This window comes from Tiliqua scincoides, chromosome 2 (genome assembly GCF_035046505.1).
Source record: "Tiliqua scincoides isolate rTilSci1 chromosome 2, rTilSci1.hap2, whole genome shotgun sequence".
Taxonomy (NCBI): Eukaryota; Metazoa; Chordata; class Lepidosauria; order Squamata; family Scincidae; genus Tiliqua; species Tiliqua scincoides.
The window spans coordinates 169,475,920-169,492,438 of record NC_089822.1 but is presented as its reverse complement, the minus strand read 5'-3'; the positions used below and the strand labels follow the sequence as shown (position 1 = coordinate 169,492,438).

Sequence of the window (16,519 nt, the reverse complement as noted above, 5' to 3'; positions counted from 1 at the left end):
TCCGAATTTTGCCTCAAGGTTGACTCCTGAAGCCTTTTCCATAACTGGATGTAGCCACAAGGCAATGGAGGTTTGGGATCAGAGTTTTCCTTCTCTCAGATGAGCTGCCTTCCCAGGCTAAGGAGTCCCATCTACCCGGCGACTGTTTAGTCGCCTCTTACGACAAGTACAGCCAAACAGTATATAACTGTTTATATACAAACAAATTGTATATTCTTGGATATACTATATATTTTCTTCTATCACAAAGTAATGTCTTTAAGCCCAAGTGGCCCTGTTAAAATCTTGCTTCAGTAGTAACCCAAAGATGGATGGTGGTTCTGAGGGCCGGAAAATTAATAAATTTAAATTATAAATAAATACATTAGAGATGGAAGAGTGGGAATGGATTTTGAAAAAGGATTTGGGAGAGCAGAGGGCAAAATTGATTTGTACTGGAAGAGGGGGGAATGGCTATTGAAAAGGAAAATTAATTTGGGGAGAAATAATTTTTGAAAGGAGGAATATGATAGAGAATTAATATTTTGGGAAAAACATTTGATGGAAAGATTATTTGGAGGGATTGGGGAGAGAAGTAATGTGTTGAAGGGCTGAAGAGTTGGGAAACAATTGAATAATAAGTAAAGTTGAGAGAAATCTGAGAAATAAATTAATTTGTAAAGAGAAAACATGCTTTCAGTATGTATTGGACAGATGGGACTGATTGGCCAGCAGATTGATCAGGGTATTGAATATATCTGGAACTTCTTCTATCAGGTTTCCAAAGGGCGTGTTATAATTTTGGGGAGTTGAGAATCAGACAGAAGTTGCTCGTGCATTTGCCTCTCTCTCTCTCTCTCTCTCTCCCTCCCTCCGCACAAGGCTCTGCCTTCCTGGTCCGTCAGTGGGTTACAGTGGGCCAGAACACTCAAGCTTCCCCACCACATGCCACGGGCTGCTTCAAATCCTCCCGTAGGCCAGATTTGGCCCATGGCCCAGGTTTTGGAGACCCATGCATCAGACAAGTCTGAGTATCATTGGTCTAACGCAGTAAAAAGCAGGTTCAGATTATGCTAAAATAAAATGAAGGATAGTAGATGGATTAAATTGCTTGCATAAAATTATTCAACAGTGGCACTTCTGCTTCTTTGCTTATGTTAACATACAACATATAATCATAAGCAATCCTCTTTCATAGGAAACATGTGAATCACTGCTGGATATCACTCTGGAAGAAGTGAAGAAGGCTCAAGTCAGTCCAAGAACAAAGTACACTGTGTTTGGCATCACACTGCCATTTTCTTTGTCATCCACTGTGACTCCAAATCCTGCAATTGGTCTGGTGATCGATGGGAGAACTCTGAATACCATTTTCCAGGGACAACTTGAGCATAAGTTTCTTGAATTAACCAAGTACAGCCGATCCATTTTGTGCTGCAGGTGTACTCCTCTGCAGAAAAGCATGGTTGTCAAACTTGTGCGGAGTCAGCTGAAAGTTATGACACTGGCAATAGGTGAGCATTTGTTCTTTAAGCAACCTGGTCCTATGATTTGGCTTTTGTTGCTTCTGTTTGCTCGAACTGTGAAAGCTAAAGCCAAGTGGGCAAAGTTGACCTGATCTGCACTGCTTCGATGATCAACCATGGTGCCAGAGGATTGGAGGATAGCAAATGTCACACCGATCTTTAAAAAGGGAAGGAGGGGGGACCTGGCAAGCTTTAGGCCGGTCAACCTAACATCTATACCAGGTAAGATGGTGGAATGCCTTATAGAATCTCAAAACACATAGACGACAAGCCTTGCTTTGGGAGAATTAGCATGGCTCCTGTAAGGGTAAGTCTTGCCTCACAAACCTTTTATAATTCTTTGAAAAGGTCAACAGGCATGTGGATGCGGGAAAACCCGTAGGCATTATATATCTGAACTTTCAGAAGGCGTTCGACACAGTCCCTCACCAAAGGCCACTGGAAAAACTCCATAGTCAGGGAATAAGAGGGCAGGTCTTCTCGTGGATTGAGAACTGGTTGAAGACCAGGAAACAGAGAGTGGGTGTCAATGGACAATTTTAGCAATGGAGAGAGCTAAAAAGCGGTGTACCCCAAGGATCTGTCCTGGGACCGGTGCTCTTCAACCTCTTCATAAATGAACTGGAGACAGGGTTGAGCAGTGCAGTGGCTAAGTTTGCAGACGACCCCAAAGTTTTCCAAGTGGTGAAGACCAGAAGTGATTGTGAGGAGCTCCAGAAGGATCTCTCCAAACTGGCAGAATGAACAGTAAAATGGCAGATACGTTTCAATGTAAGTAAGTGTAAAGTCATGCACATTGGGGCAAAAAATCAAAACTTCACAAATAGGCTGATGGGTTCTGAGCTGTCTGTGACAGATCAGGAGAGAGATCTTGTGGTGGTGGTGGACAGGTCAATGAAAGTGTCGACCCAATGTGCGGCGGCAGTGAAGAAGGCTAATTCTATGCTTGGGATCATTAGAAAAGGTATTGAGAACAAAACAGCTAATATTATAATGCCGTTGTACAAATCAATGGTAAGGCTGCACCTGGAGTATTATGTCCAGTTCTGGTTGCCACATCTCAAAAAGGATATAGTAGAAATGGAAAAGGTGCAAAAGAGAGCAACTAAGATGATTACTGGGCTGGGGCGCCTTCCTTATGAGGAAAGGCTATGGCATTTCGGCCTCTTCAGCCTAGAAAAGAGATGCTTGAGGGGGGGCCATGATTGAGACATACAAAATTATGCAGGGGATGGACAAAGTGGATCGAAAGATGCTCTTTACACTCTCACATAGCACCAGAACCAGGGGACATCCACTAAAATTGAGTGTTGGGAGTGTTAGGACAGACAAAAGAAAATATTTCTTTACTCAGCGTGTGGTTGGTCTGTGGAACTCCTTGCCACAGGATGTGGTGATGGCGTCTGGCCTGGATGCCTTTAAAAGGGGATTGGACAAGTTTCTGGAGGAAAAATCCATTACGGGGTACAAGCCATGATGTGTATGCGCAACCTCCTGATTTTAGAAATGGGCTATGTCAGATGCAAGAGAGGGCACCAGGATGCAGGTCTCTTGTTATCTGGTGTGCTCCCTGAGGCATTTGGTGGGCCACTGTCAGATACAGGAAGCTGGACTAGATGGGCCTATGGCCTGATCCAGTGGGGCTGTTCTTATGTTATTATTTTACCTGTCTTACCAGGGCCTTGTGCTGCCAGAACTCATGTTCTGGCAGCACAAGACTTTTTGCATTGCACCTGTCTGTGCCACTGCTGGTAAGTTGGCAGTGGGGGGCAGAGAGGGGATGCAGTACCAGCATATGCCAGGATCCTATCTCCTCTTTTTCCACCTGTCTTTCCTCTTTTCACTCCTTGGACTAACGCCAGCTATATAACTGAGAAGATCCATAGGTCATCAGGAGGCCTATGGAGAGGTAAGAGAATATTTTTTCTTACATGTCCTAGGCCTTCTGTCACCACTCCCACCACTGGATGCAATTGTCAATGGGGCCAGGAGCTCTTAATGGGGGGACTGAGTTCTTAATGTCCATTTAATGTGAAGAACCAGTTCATAGTTCTGTGGTGTTACTGTAGCTCCACAACTTTATAAAAACCCTTTAGCCAAGTTTGAAATAATTATGAAACTAGATCCAAGAGCCAAAGAATTTGCTTTTCTCAAAACAAAACAAAAACAGCAAACTAATTTTGAGGCTACAGGGAGTTTCAAAAGGCTACAGGGAGCGTTGTGTTTGTGATATGGCAGGGGGAGACAGAACCCCTTGTGTGAACATAAGTTGTGTTCTTTGGATCCCAGCCTTCGACATGAAGCAATACTTCATTTCAGGCTAGGAAGTATTCTGAACAAGTATTTGCATTAACTGTAACAACTTTGCTCATTTCTTCTCTCCTAGGGGATGGTGCCAATGATGTCAGTATGATTCAGGCAGCCAATGTTGGAATTGGTATTTCTGGACAAGAAGGTATGCAGGTATGATCATCACTTGAGCACATTCTGTACATCAGTGAACAAAAGGTATCATTATTGCTATCTTGACATAATGCACCTGTTGTGAAACAAGCATGGATCATTCTGTATCCAAGTAGTTGCCCCATCATTTATTTCGGGAAATTGCCCTCCCTCAAACACATGTCCAGAGCTAGTAACACTATTTTATTTGTTTGTGTCTTATTTTAAGACACAGTGTTGTGTCTTAAAACACTGTGTCTTATTTGTTAACACAGAGTGCAATCCAAAGGCACTTTTGGGTTGGCACAAGTCCCTTGCGCCAGCCCAGAGGTGTCACAAAAGTGCCCTAAGGCAGTTTGGCACCGCTGGGAGAATCAGGAGACCAGAGCACAGAAGAGGCTAGTGCAGCCTGCACAGCACTGGCAGATGGGTAGGTTTGCGTATGGGGGTCTGGGAAGGGCAGGAGTGCATTTCAGGGTTGGTGGAAGGCAGGTGGTGGGCAGGCCAGATCCGGGAGGGAGGCTGGTGCCAGGATCTGGCACTTAGGCTGAATCCTAATGCTCCTCTCAAGCACCCCAGCTAACACTGGGCTGCTTGGATCTATGCCACCTGTTTAGGTGGCGCAGATCCAGGTGGTGTCATTGGGCCCACTGCTGCATTGCTCGAGGTAAGGGAAATTACTTCCACTTGCCCCAAGATGCGCCACAGCCAGCCCAACCCTGCTCTGGATGCAGCGTAGACCATTCAGCCTGCCTGCTCCAGGGCAGGTTAGGACTGGGCTGACAATAATCTTATGATGACCAGACAATAGATGCTGAGTCACAGCTACTTAGTAACTCAGTGAGCCCATAGGAATTTTAATCCAGGTCTGTCCTGGGTGCAGCAGTCTACACACAGATTTCCCTTGCTGTGGAAGGCTATTGGATAAACAACAACCATAGATTGTCAGCTATAGGCAGTATTTTTCCTAGAGCACCAGGCTTATTGTCTGGGGAAAGGCAGTATAGAAATCTCCTAATAAACGTCCATTGCTAAACTGCTACTATCATTGTACTTGGTAGACTGACTAAAAGCCCAATCTATCCAATTTTCCAGTGCCGGTGCAGCACTGCCAATGGGGCATGCGCTGCATCCTGTGTTGAGGAGGCAGTCACAGAGGCCTCCTCAAGGTATGGGAGCATGTGTTCCCTCACCTCAGGGTTGCATTGCAGCTGAACCTGAGCTGGAAAGTTGGATAGGATTGGGTCCTAAGTGTTTGGGCCTGGGAAAGGAGACCATAAACAACATATTTCTACATTCAGCCACACCTGAGACACATTTAAACTTCCACTCTTTACTTTGCCTACCTCTGATTTACTTTGGGTCAGATAAAGCACAGAAAGTCGTGTTTTCTTTAATGAACATTCTCTATTTTAGGCTGTCATGGCCAGTGATTTTGCCATATCTCAGTTTAAACACCTCAAGAAGTTGCTTCTTGTCCATGGACATTGGTGCTATTCTCGCTTGGCAAAGATGGTGATATACTTTTTCTATAAGAATGTGGTAAGTTCAAACATTTCCTTGAATGCCGCAATACCAGCTGGTCATGTTTTCTTCTCGTAGGCACAGATTACAATAATCATTTATATTCTACCTGATTAGGACTCCACATTCCAAAAATATCATACAAAACATTCCATAAATCACAGTCAGCACCTTAAAGCATGAACAATCATCCAATTAAAAGCACAAGATAAAAACAGATTGACCTTACCTTGCTATTGGGGGGGGGGCAGAAAAGACACACATGGTTCTCTATTTTTGCTTTAACCTACCCTGACATTTTTCGTATAATCCTGGCTGTGCTGCTGCATACAGAATGGTAAATTACCCAAAATGGGAGCTGGCTCTGGATAGGCTACAAAGCCTGCTGCCAGTATATTTAATTTGATGAGAACTACATGCTAGCAATTAGCAAAAACTGTAATCAGCTTTAGGAATATTCTGAGTAGCTTCATTACACACCTCTATTCTCATTCTTCATTATTTGCCATAGAAATATGCAACATTTTATGTTACATAACATGTAAGGGCATGTATTTGCAATTACTAATGCTGGATGTCTTCTGCCTCTTAACATTTTCCCACCAGACCTACGTCAACCTGCTCTTCTGGTACCAATTCTTCTGTGCTTTCTCAGGGGCTTCCATGATAGACTACTGGCAAATGATCTTTTTCAACTTGTTTTTCACTTCCGTGCCACCCATACTTTGTGGGATCCTAGATAAAGACATTTCATCAGAAACTCTGTTAAGTTTGCCTGAGCTTTACAAGAATGGACAAAACTCAGAGGTATACCTTTCCTGATCAAGTATGCTCTGTGAGTTCTCACAAGACTTTCACATGATCATGTCACCTTGAGAAATATTCTTCATAAACCAGACATTGTGGAAAGTTGTGGTATCAAGAGCATTGTTCTGTGGTGGCCTCACGCAAAGGTGAAGCAGATGGAGTTATAGGACCTTGGAGAGGGAGCACATTGATTGGAGCAACTTGATTGGATATCCTCCTTTCCCAGAGAACTTTTATGTGTCCAGGCCCTGACTACCCATCTCAGATTTCAGCCCACTATAGCAGAGTGAGGATCATTAAAGGGATAGTCTCCAGGCCTGAAATAAAACACTCTGCCACCTGGTGACACATTCTCTGTGTTGAAAGACAGGCAGCAAAAAGCAAGAGGTTCCTGGCATGTCAGGATCTGACCCCTTGAGGGACAACGTCTGATTCAGGCCCAGACTGTTTTTCAGGACTCCTTCCTGCCTGGTCTTCCCTCACTTTCAGGAACTGGGGGCCCAATCCTAAGCTTCGTGCACCAGCTCACCGCCTGCTGGTGCTAACCCAGTGCTGGCCAGCTCTGGTCTAGCACCTAGCAATTGCTGGAGCTCCACCGCTCAGTGGTCACACGAACCGCTGAACCGTTGGGTGGAACCGTTTGCCACCCAACACAGAGGCTCTTGATTCTACGCCAGCCTTTGGGTCACCGTAGAATTGAGTAGCCCCATTACAGGGTTACTAGCTTTACCTGGAGGAAGGGGACAAAAGTGCCCTTCTCCCAAGGAGCTGCCTGTGACTGCCTGGAGCATGCAGAATGCAGCGGCAGCCATTTTCGGTGCTGGGTAGCTCAGGATTGGGCTGTGGGTCCCAGTTCCACTTCTACCTGTCACTTGGAAGTCAGGTCATGACAAGAGCTGTACTAGCTACACAAAGGCCCAGAGCTTAGGGTGTCACCTGGCTCTGCTAAGGTCCAGACAACATGTTTTGCAGTATGTCTTTTTTCCCCAGAGCAAATGAAGGTGAGCAGGGGCTGTAACTAGAGTGACTTTCCCCTCACCATCCCCAAGCTGTTTTTTCATCCATGAGAGAAAAGGTACGAAATCTGTGTCGCTTTCTTCTTGTGGATGAAAAGACTGGGAGAGGTGATTCTGAACCTCAAAAGGAAAGCAGCTTCTACCAACCCACCCTTCCTTTGCTTAAACACATCCTTAAACACTGGCTACATGTGTTTAAAAACAAAAAAGCAAACCACAACAGAAAGAACAACACAACTCTCTCTATAATGTGTAGATTGAGCCTTCAACCCAAACGACACATGATGTTAAACCCATTTTTACAAGATGGGATTAACACATAAATAGTCCTTTAAATATTAGTGGGGGGGGGGGCTCAGCTTGGCCCAGGAGCGCAGTGTGCAGTGATGGGGGATTACGGCTTCCTATTGCACCAATTTGTGCAAAACAGCAATTTGTAACAAACAAATTCTATTTAATTGGTGAATTTTGCAGGCCTGCTTTGCCGCTGTATCCCTTCAAGCGATGATCCAATATCACTTCATTGAAAGTCAGTGGCTGATATCCATACCCAAATAGAGCTGTTGTTACACAAAAGCACATTAGACCCAGTCTTTCAGTCCTTAGCAGCACCTAACTGAAATAGGATCAGGATCAAAAACGGCCATCTATAAAAGCGAATTACTAGGGCTACAATCCTATGCAACTTCTCTGGAAGTAAGTCCCATTGAAACTGAGGAAACTTACTTCTTAGACATGCATAGGATTACACTGTAGGTGAAGTACTATAAAATGGTGCACAGCCTTTGAGGATCACTGTTCTCTTTGTGTTATAATTTGCTACAGATTTATAAGCCGTTAACATTTTGGGTTGCCATTTTGGAGTCCTTTTACCAAAGTCTCATCTGCTTCTTTCTCCCGTATCTTGTAAGTATTTAAGGTTTGCTCTAAATGTTTTATTCAGAAGCCAAAATCACAGTCAACTTACATATGACTTCTGTTTTTGCAGGCATATCATGATTCTGATATTGGTGTGTTTACCTTTGGAACAACAGTCAACACAGTCTCCCTGTTAACTATTCTATTTCACCAAGCTTTAGAAATTAAAACTTGGGTATGTTTATAAATCCTTCCAGTGAAGTCATTCAGATTGCTTGCTTTTAGAAATGTAAATTATTTTAATGCTAACAGGAGCTAAGAAAACTGGGAGTGGTAAGGGAAAATATGTTCCCTTATCTCTTCGAAGCCTCCTGATTTGCCGCCCCCCCCCCCCCCAGGATGCATCGAAGGCCTTTCTGGTGTGGCTGCATTGGTGGAGGAGGAAGGAAACAATTGGGCTGTAGGAAAGGTAATCGATGCTGTTGCCATAATTGCTGCTTCTTCACTTCTCTTCACAGACTCTGTTCCATTGGATCGTAATGATTGGGAGCATTTTGCTTTACTTCCTTTTCTCCCTCATTTACAATGCTACCTGTGTCGTTTGCAACCATCCCACCAACCCCTACTGGATCATGGAGAAAGAATTCTCAACAGCTAGCTTTTATTTCATATCCATCATCACCCCAGTCACAGCACTTCTCCCAAGGTTTGGCCATTTGTCTCTTGTCCTTCCCATTTCTCTTTCCATTTCCTGGAGGGGCTTTTTGAGAATGGGGTCTTTTCACCCTCTTCCACTGTGACGCTGCAAGGATGAAGAAAACTTACCTATTTGTAAGGGGACTGGTGCAGTGCTTAAAGCAAGCTCTGGGCTGCTTTTGTGCAACAGCATAATACCAGCCAGGCCACAGATGCCTGGCATGCTAACAGTGCACACGTAAGCAAGGTGACATGAACACTGGCTACTCCTGATTTAAACAAGTCCTATCCAATGATTAAAACAAAGCTGATGCTTTAAACACATCCTCTCCCCATGCTCTTCTTTTGCCCCCTTGAAGGTCAGGTGATAGGGATATATATTTGGCTTAGTTGTTGACCCATAATATATTATCATATATATGCCCACCATCACTGTCTTAATCAATTTAGAGTGCAATCCTAACCAACTTTCCAGCACTGGCATAGCTATGTCCGTGGGGCATGTGTTGCATCCTACAGTCTGGTGGGGGGGGCAGTCATGGAGGCCTCCTCAAGGTAAGGCAATGTTTGTTCCCTTACCTTGGAGTTGCATTGCTCTTATGTCATTGCTGGAAAGTTGGTTAGGATTGCGGCCTTAATTTACCTAGTGATGCAGAGTATTCTCTGGTGGTGCTACCTCTGTATGGCTGCCACTGGATAGGGTTGCTTGTTGGTCCTTTAGCTGCAAACCAAGGGGAGGAGAGTATGGAAGGCCAGACATTTGTATTTTTTCTCCTTCCCCCTCTACGGGGCTCTGAGCAGCACATATGCCCTAGACAGCCCATGCTATTTACATAAGAACAGCCCAGCTGCATGATGCCATAGGCACATCTAGTCCAGCTTCCTGTATCTCACAGTGGCACACCAGTGCATATTTGGGATGCATGCGGCCTCAAAGATGTAGCCCAGGGTGGAGGAACTAAGTATAACTCCGAATTTTCTACAGCAAAAGTGGTGATATCATCAGCAGTAGTGCTCAGATGCTGCCTTTTCAAAGGACCTTAGGCAAAAGAGTGACCCAGTTCAGCAGGTGGCAAACTGGGAAAATTGTCTTGGGACATATACTACATTTAGGCCATTGTTTTTCCCAAGGGCTGCCTAAGAGACAGTATGTATCTCATGTTATATTAAAGGCTGCAATTCTATGCAAATTTCCCTGAGAGTAAGTCCTACAGATTTCATTAGAACTTACTTCTGAGTAAATTTGCTTAGGCTGTACCTTTTAGGATGCAATTCTTACCCACTTTCCAGCACTGACACAAGGGCAATGCAGCTCTGAGGTAAGGGAACAAACATTTTCTTAATTTGAGGAGGCCTCCGTGAATGACACCCAACTGCAGGATGCAGCACATGTCCCATTGACACAGCTATGCCAGTGCTGGAAAGTTGGTTAGGTTTGGGGCCTTAAATGTATTTGGAGTTTTTTTCAATCCAGTGTTTCATTTTTTTTATAATTTATTTTAAACTATTGCAACTCACTTGAACAGTTTGGGATGGAATGAGATTAAGTGGCAAGAGAAGAAAATGCTGAGAAATTTAAGGTTTGTTTTGTTTGTATCGTCTTACCCCACTAAGGGCCCAATCCTATCTAGTTTTCCAGTGCCAGTGCAGCAGTGCCAATAGGGCATGCACTGCATCTTGTGGTGGGGCAGCAGTCACAGAGGCCTCCTTAAGGTATGGGAATATTCCCTTACCTTTGGGCTGCATTGCAGCTGCACCAGTGCTGGAAAATTGGATAGGATTTGACCCTAAGCTGATACAAACAAAACAAAAATTTCTCAGCATTTTCTTCTCTTGCCACTTTTTTCTACTTTGAAACACTTTGGCTACGGGGGGGGGGGGGGCGGTGTTATAACAAGCTTGTGCACTTCAAAATTTACCACTACATCACTGCATAAGACAGACAGGCTGAATAAAGGGAAGGAGAAGCCCTACTATCTACACTACCAGATCCCAGGAATCTCTGTTCTGCTGTTGGAACCCACAATTGATATGAGGCTCTGACTCTGCCCTTCTCAGGTACAGTTGAATCTTAAGTTCAGGAGATGTGTCAGGGCCTTTATCATGTTGCAACTACTTTGTGATTGTATCTCCATCCCAATAGTCATCTGGCCATCAGAATTACCTCTTCTGCCCAGAATATTGACAAAAGGCTGTGGAGGTTCCCCTCTGACTTGGGGATCTCAGGAAGGTGTGTAGTCTGCTCAGAAATGACAGGAGTAGATTGATAATGTTCCCTCATTTGAAGAAAATCAGTGAGGTCAAATCCTTTAAGGAGGACATGAGTGTTCAGGAGGTTTATCTCTAAAGGAGGACACAAAATATGGTGAGACAACATTGCATCTTGTATTGTGTTGACAGCACACCCTGTAGTTGTCGCATTTGCCATGCTGATAGGCAAGGCCGGGCCCAGTGCAGGATGAAGTCCCAGAGATGTGTATGGCAAAACCACAAAGATGAGCTGCCTCAGTGTGCCAGATTCCCCAGAGAAAGGCCTGCTCACTTACCTTTAGTATGCTGTTTCTGATCCCCCGTGATCTGCCACTCAGGAGCAATATCCTTGTGATTTCTGTCAACCTCTGGGAAGGAGGTGTAAAATCCTTGACAGCCCACATTCTTTCATGTGGTCACCACTTTTTCCGAATTTTAGGGGAACTGAGGCCATTTGCCTCTGCTGGAACATAAAGCCTTTGTGGTTATGCTGTGTAATACAGTTCTTTGAGAGGTAACCCTTGAGCATTTCAAAGAAAAACTGCTTTCTGTGCTTTTCTCCAGTGCTAGAATATGGATGTAGCTAGCTGTCAGGTCTCAAAACTTTCTCCCAGCTGCCAAACAAGTCTTAGAAGTTGTACAAAGGTAAAATATATCTTTCTTCCCCCACCACCACCCCACTGCTGGCAGGATCTAGAAGTAGAATCTCCTCTACATTCTGCTTGGGAGATTATTCCTCACCTCTCCGCTTTGCTTACTTATTTCAAATACACACTGATGTGAGGATACATTCAGAAGGAGAACACCAATGCTTGTTTCTGCAGCATTCTCCTGGGGTTTTTGTTTGCTGCAGAATCAATTCCTCTGTGGTGAAATAATTTTCCAGACTGGAGTACCATAAGAGTCTCTGTGGCATGAAGGTTAAGCAAATGACACACATAAACTCTGTTATCACAGCGCTCACAATTTTCCATCTGGCATTTGCACACCAAGCTCTACCCATTTAAGAATGGAGCACAGAGTGATTGAGTAAGGGAAACAGAAATCCTCATAAGAATGTGGGCACTATCTGGTCTCCCCTCTACCCAACCCAGAACAAGCTGAGGGAAATTAGATCACAAAGTGTGATAGGCTTCCCCACCACTACCCCAGATTTCTCTCCCTGTAAGAGACAGGATGGTGAGAGAGTTTAATAACTCCAGTTCTTCTGAAGATTAGTACGATGGGGCACTTCCATTTTCTAGGCAGAGTTTGTTTGCTCTACATTGCTTTGGAACTTTCTGAATCTAGTTATTTTTACAGCACCGACTATCAAACAAGCCAAGGCTCCATTGGGTTAGAAGCCTTGAAAGCAGAGAGTATTAAATTCTCTTCCATGGGGAATTTTAGACAAGCCAGAACAGAATCTGGTAGCTTTCTTCTGAATTGATTTATACACAGATCAGCTAGCCTCGTGTGCCTAAGCAGATGACGTTGTATTTCAAAGAGGGTTTAGCAATATCCACAGGCCAGGTCAATCTGTGCTGAAAATAAGTTCCTAAGAGTGTTAGCACTGTAGGATGATTTGCAAACATGGCCTGGAGCTGAAGCTTAGAGGAGGCTAATGGTTGAATGCTTCCTGCTTAACCTGCAAGCCTTGGTTGTTTTCCTTTCTCGTTTTGAGATATAGCTTAACACATACAAAAGTTCTGGAGAGTTCAAAAACTTGCTGCTTACAGCGTTGTGTAATTTTGGTTCATCCTAAATGTGTAACCAAACTGGTGCTGAAACAAGATCCAAGCTGAACCTTTCCCTGCTGCGCATTCTGTGAAAAACCCTCTTCCTGATTAGCCTCCACCTCCTAGCAAAATGGCTCAGTGGAATCAGTAACTCCCCACATGGTTTCCCTACATCCACAGATTTAGGGAGGTGCGCCATTAGCCTTGCCCTCTGGCCTTCTCTCATTCGATATGCAGTGCTGTGCTAGTCAGCTGGTGGTACAGAGTAGTCCTACAACATCCTTACTCCTGCATGTGCTTTGCAACCGTTTCGTTCTTCAAGAAGATTGCATTATATCTTCAAACCTGACCCTGACAATTGACCCCAAGCCCTTGCTGGTCCTCTAACAGGCAAGCAGATTATATATCGGGAGGCCATTCCAGCAACTCCGTCCATTGGCACCTGTGTTGTTTGTGTCCATCATCCCACTTGTAATTATGAACCTTCATTCCCCAAGTATTGCATCTTCCTCTACTTCCCCATTCACTGCCCACCTGACAGGTGCATGAGTGACAAGCCTCCAGCAGTCCTGAAATCTCCTTCCTGCTTATATCTGGTCCTGCAGATTCTAAGACTTCAACTGGTCTATACATATTGTACAAGGGAGAAGGTCTATTTAATGCACCTGGTTCATATGTGCATAAATGCTGAATTGATGGGGATATACATCTTCATCAATATGCAGCATAATTGAAGGTGGAAGAGTAAAGGCTGATTTTAACTCACTATATTTTTTCCTGTTTCCTAAGGTATCTTATCATGGCTCTGCAAGGAACCTTCCAAGTATCTCCCATTCTGAAAGCACAGCAACTGGATCAACTCTCTAAGGAGCAACGGGACCTGGAAATTCAGAAATGGAAATCAAGGGAACACCATACACCTTCAGGCACAGCAGTCCAAAACAGTGAACCTGACCAGCCCATTGCAAACATGGGTATATCAATGCCTAGTAATGTAGGTATCGACAGTATGCTCTCTGGGAGTAACGGTCAACAGGGATTCTGCTCTCTGGAGCAAGATACACTTGGAGTATGGATGTTGAATAAAGAAGACAATGACTACAGCATACAGGAAGAGGCTATGGGTGCCAGTTTCCTGTCATCAGAAAACTCTTCTGAACAATGTACAGCTGCAAAACCCTTTTCCAGCCTCCTGGCCAGCAGTGGTGAAAGTTCTGTTCGAAGTAGCCATCGGAGGACTGTGAGTGCTGTGACTCTCTGAAAAAGTCTAAGTGTTACACGCTAAAGGACCTATTTTTTGGAACATTCTTAGTCTGTCTCACGCACCCTGAGAGAAGAAAGCAGAAGGAAAATAGAATTTATATTTATATTAAACAGCAATGCCTTCTGCCAGCATTTTGCCAGCATAGTGGGACAATATGTTTTGTCTTTACAATGTGACATAGCACTGGTATACACATATATACTTTTGATATGGAAAAGAAGTTCCAGGTACCATGGAAAATTATTACACAAACAACACCTAATCAATGTGAAATGCATCATTTGCTTGGAGACCAGTAATATCTCCTGCAGTGAGCTATTTTCTTTTTCCCAATAATGAATTGCTTCTGTCTCCTAACTCTGATCCAAAACATGTCAATTATGACCCTTGGACTCTTCCCTGTGGCAGATACAGAGCTGTAATACAATTGTAATCAATTTCTCCACTAGTCTAGAGAAAAATTTAGAGATATCTTCAAATTGTGACATTGTACAGAAAAATCATCAGACATAAGGACCAGAATGAACTAAGCCTTTGCACTGAACTCATTAGTGTCAACATTTTGCAATTCAGCACCTGAAACGGTGTCAAGATTTTTTTAAAAAGTTTTTTTAAAAATATAAATGTACAGTAAGTTATTATTATACATGGCAACTTCTAACTTATTGAACAGACGTCCATGAGGGGAGGGGATGGGTTGTATAGCCAACAGCCTAATCCCAAACGCTCCCACTGAATGTAAACCCAATGACTCCAAAGGAACTACCTTCCAAGAAGTTGTACTTAATTAGCAGCACAATCACAGGCATGTCTGCTCAGAAGTAAGTCCCATTGTGTTCACTGGTGCTTACTTCCAAGGAGGTGTGTATAGGAGTGCAGCATAAGATCAAGAAATAGGATTGCGGTGCTCAAAGCCACTAAGCTGACATATTTGGATTTAAACCACTTCCACTTCAGTGAGCTGAGTAAGACAGAAGTTGCTTAAATCCAAGTGTTCTGCTTTAATTGATTTACAGGTCAGACTGCCTACCTAGACATCATTTTGCCTGAGCCAAAACAACACAGGAACAAGTTACAAGAAGGATACAGAAACACATCTACCCAATGGCGGTAGGTTGATTAAAAGGGCTTATTTAGCCAATGTAGCAATTGATGGCATTGAGTGTGGGCTCTGGTCCTTTTTTTCTTCATGAATTCAAGGTGAAAGTACACATTTCACCTCCATTTCATGTATTTGAGATGCAGATCACCACTTCTTTGCAAAGCAGCTTTAGCAGGGGGCTGTTTGCTGAGCCAAAGTGATAGTGAGGAGGGCTGCTTTCCTTCACAATGCCCACTTAAGCCATTTCTGCCCAATGTTGTATATACACGACAGGGACCAAATGTGTACACCTGTGGGCCAGGCAAAAATGGGTTAAGCAGTTTGGATACATTAGGAGTTTCAGATGTGTTTTTCCATAGCAGAACTCAAGCAGGCATAAAAGCAACTGAGCAGATTTGCAGGAGGAAGCGGCAAGCAGGGGAAGGATTAAGTACACTTCCACCCTCCCACCACTTCTCCCCTGCAAAACCCCCAGAATTCCTTTATGAAGGAGAAGCGGCAGCTGTGGTTTCAAGACACAAAATAGAGGTGGGGCATGCTGCTCCATCCTAAGTGGGCAAGTCACCATCTCAGCCACAGTTTTTTTCACATTTGACCAGCCTCATTGACTTACTGTGGGGATGTGTAAGACTGGGATCTGTAGAGCCCCTTTTGCACTAAAAAAAAATACTGTAAAAATCATATATTGCTGTTTAATAAAGGCATAATCAAGATCCAGCAGTGTGTATTTCTTTAATATCATTTCCATGCAGAAACTATTCAGTCAAATGAGCAGTGCAAAAGCAAAGATGGAACTGCAAGCCTTGAAGTGCCTGTAGCATAAGATCTGTTCAGGAAAAGCAAGTCAGTGAATGGGCATCCCAGTGAAGAATTCTAAGAACATAAGAACAGCCCCACTGGATCAGGTCATAGGCCCATCTAGTCCAGCTTCCTGTATCTCACAGCAGCCCACCAAATGCCCCAGGGAGCACACCAGATAACAAGAGACCTGCATCCTGGTGCCCTCCCTTGCATCTGACATAGCCCATTTCTAAAATCAGGAGATTGCACATACACATCATGGCTTGTAACCCGTAATTGATTTTTCCTCCAGAAACTTGTCCAATCCCCTTTTAAAGGGATCTAGGCCAGATGCCATCACCACATCCTGGGTCAAGGAGTGCCACAGACCGACCACACACTGAGTTAAGAAATTTTTTCTTTTGTCTGTTCTAACTCTCCCAACACTCAATTTTAATGTATGTCCCCTGGTTCTGGTGTTATGTGAGAGTGTAAAGAGCAACTCTCTATCCACTTTATCCTTCCCATGCATAATTTTGTATGCCTCAATCATCTCT

General features: G+C 43.9%; 1 protein-coding gene across 1 annotated transcript in view; it reads left to right on the top strand.

The window, feature by feature from the left end:
- ATP10B (ATPase phospholipid transporting 10B (putative)) overlaps positions 1 to 14,077 on the top strand; it is a 70,065-nt gene extending 55,988 nt beyond the window's left edge. Inside the window, exons 16-23 of the mRNA XM_066612907.1 lie at positions 1,178 to 1,493; positions 3,892 to 3,968; positions 5,364 to 5,489; positions 6,078 to 6,278; positions 8,120 to 8,200; positions 8,283 to 8,387; positions 8,671 to 8,858; positions 13,606 to 14,077. Coding sequence (XP_066469004.1) covers positions 1,178 to 1,493; positions 3,892 to 3,968; positions 5,364 to 5,489; positions 6,078 to 6,278; positions 8,120 to 8,200; positions 8,283 to 8,387; positions 8,671 to 8,858; positions 13,606 to 14,077 — 1,566 coding nt within the window. The remainder of the gene's footprint in view (positions 1 to 1,177; positions 1,494 to 3,891; positions 3,969 to 5,363; positions 5,490 to 6,077; positions 6,279 to 8,119; positions 8,201 to 8,282; positions 8,388 to 8,670; positions 8,859 to 13,605) is intronic.
- The last annotated feature ends 2,442 nt before the right edge of the window (positions 14,078 to 16,519 follow it).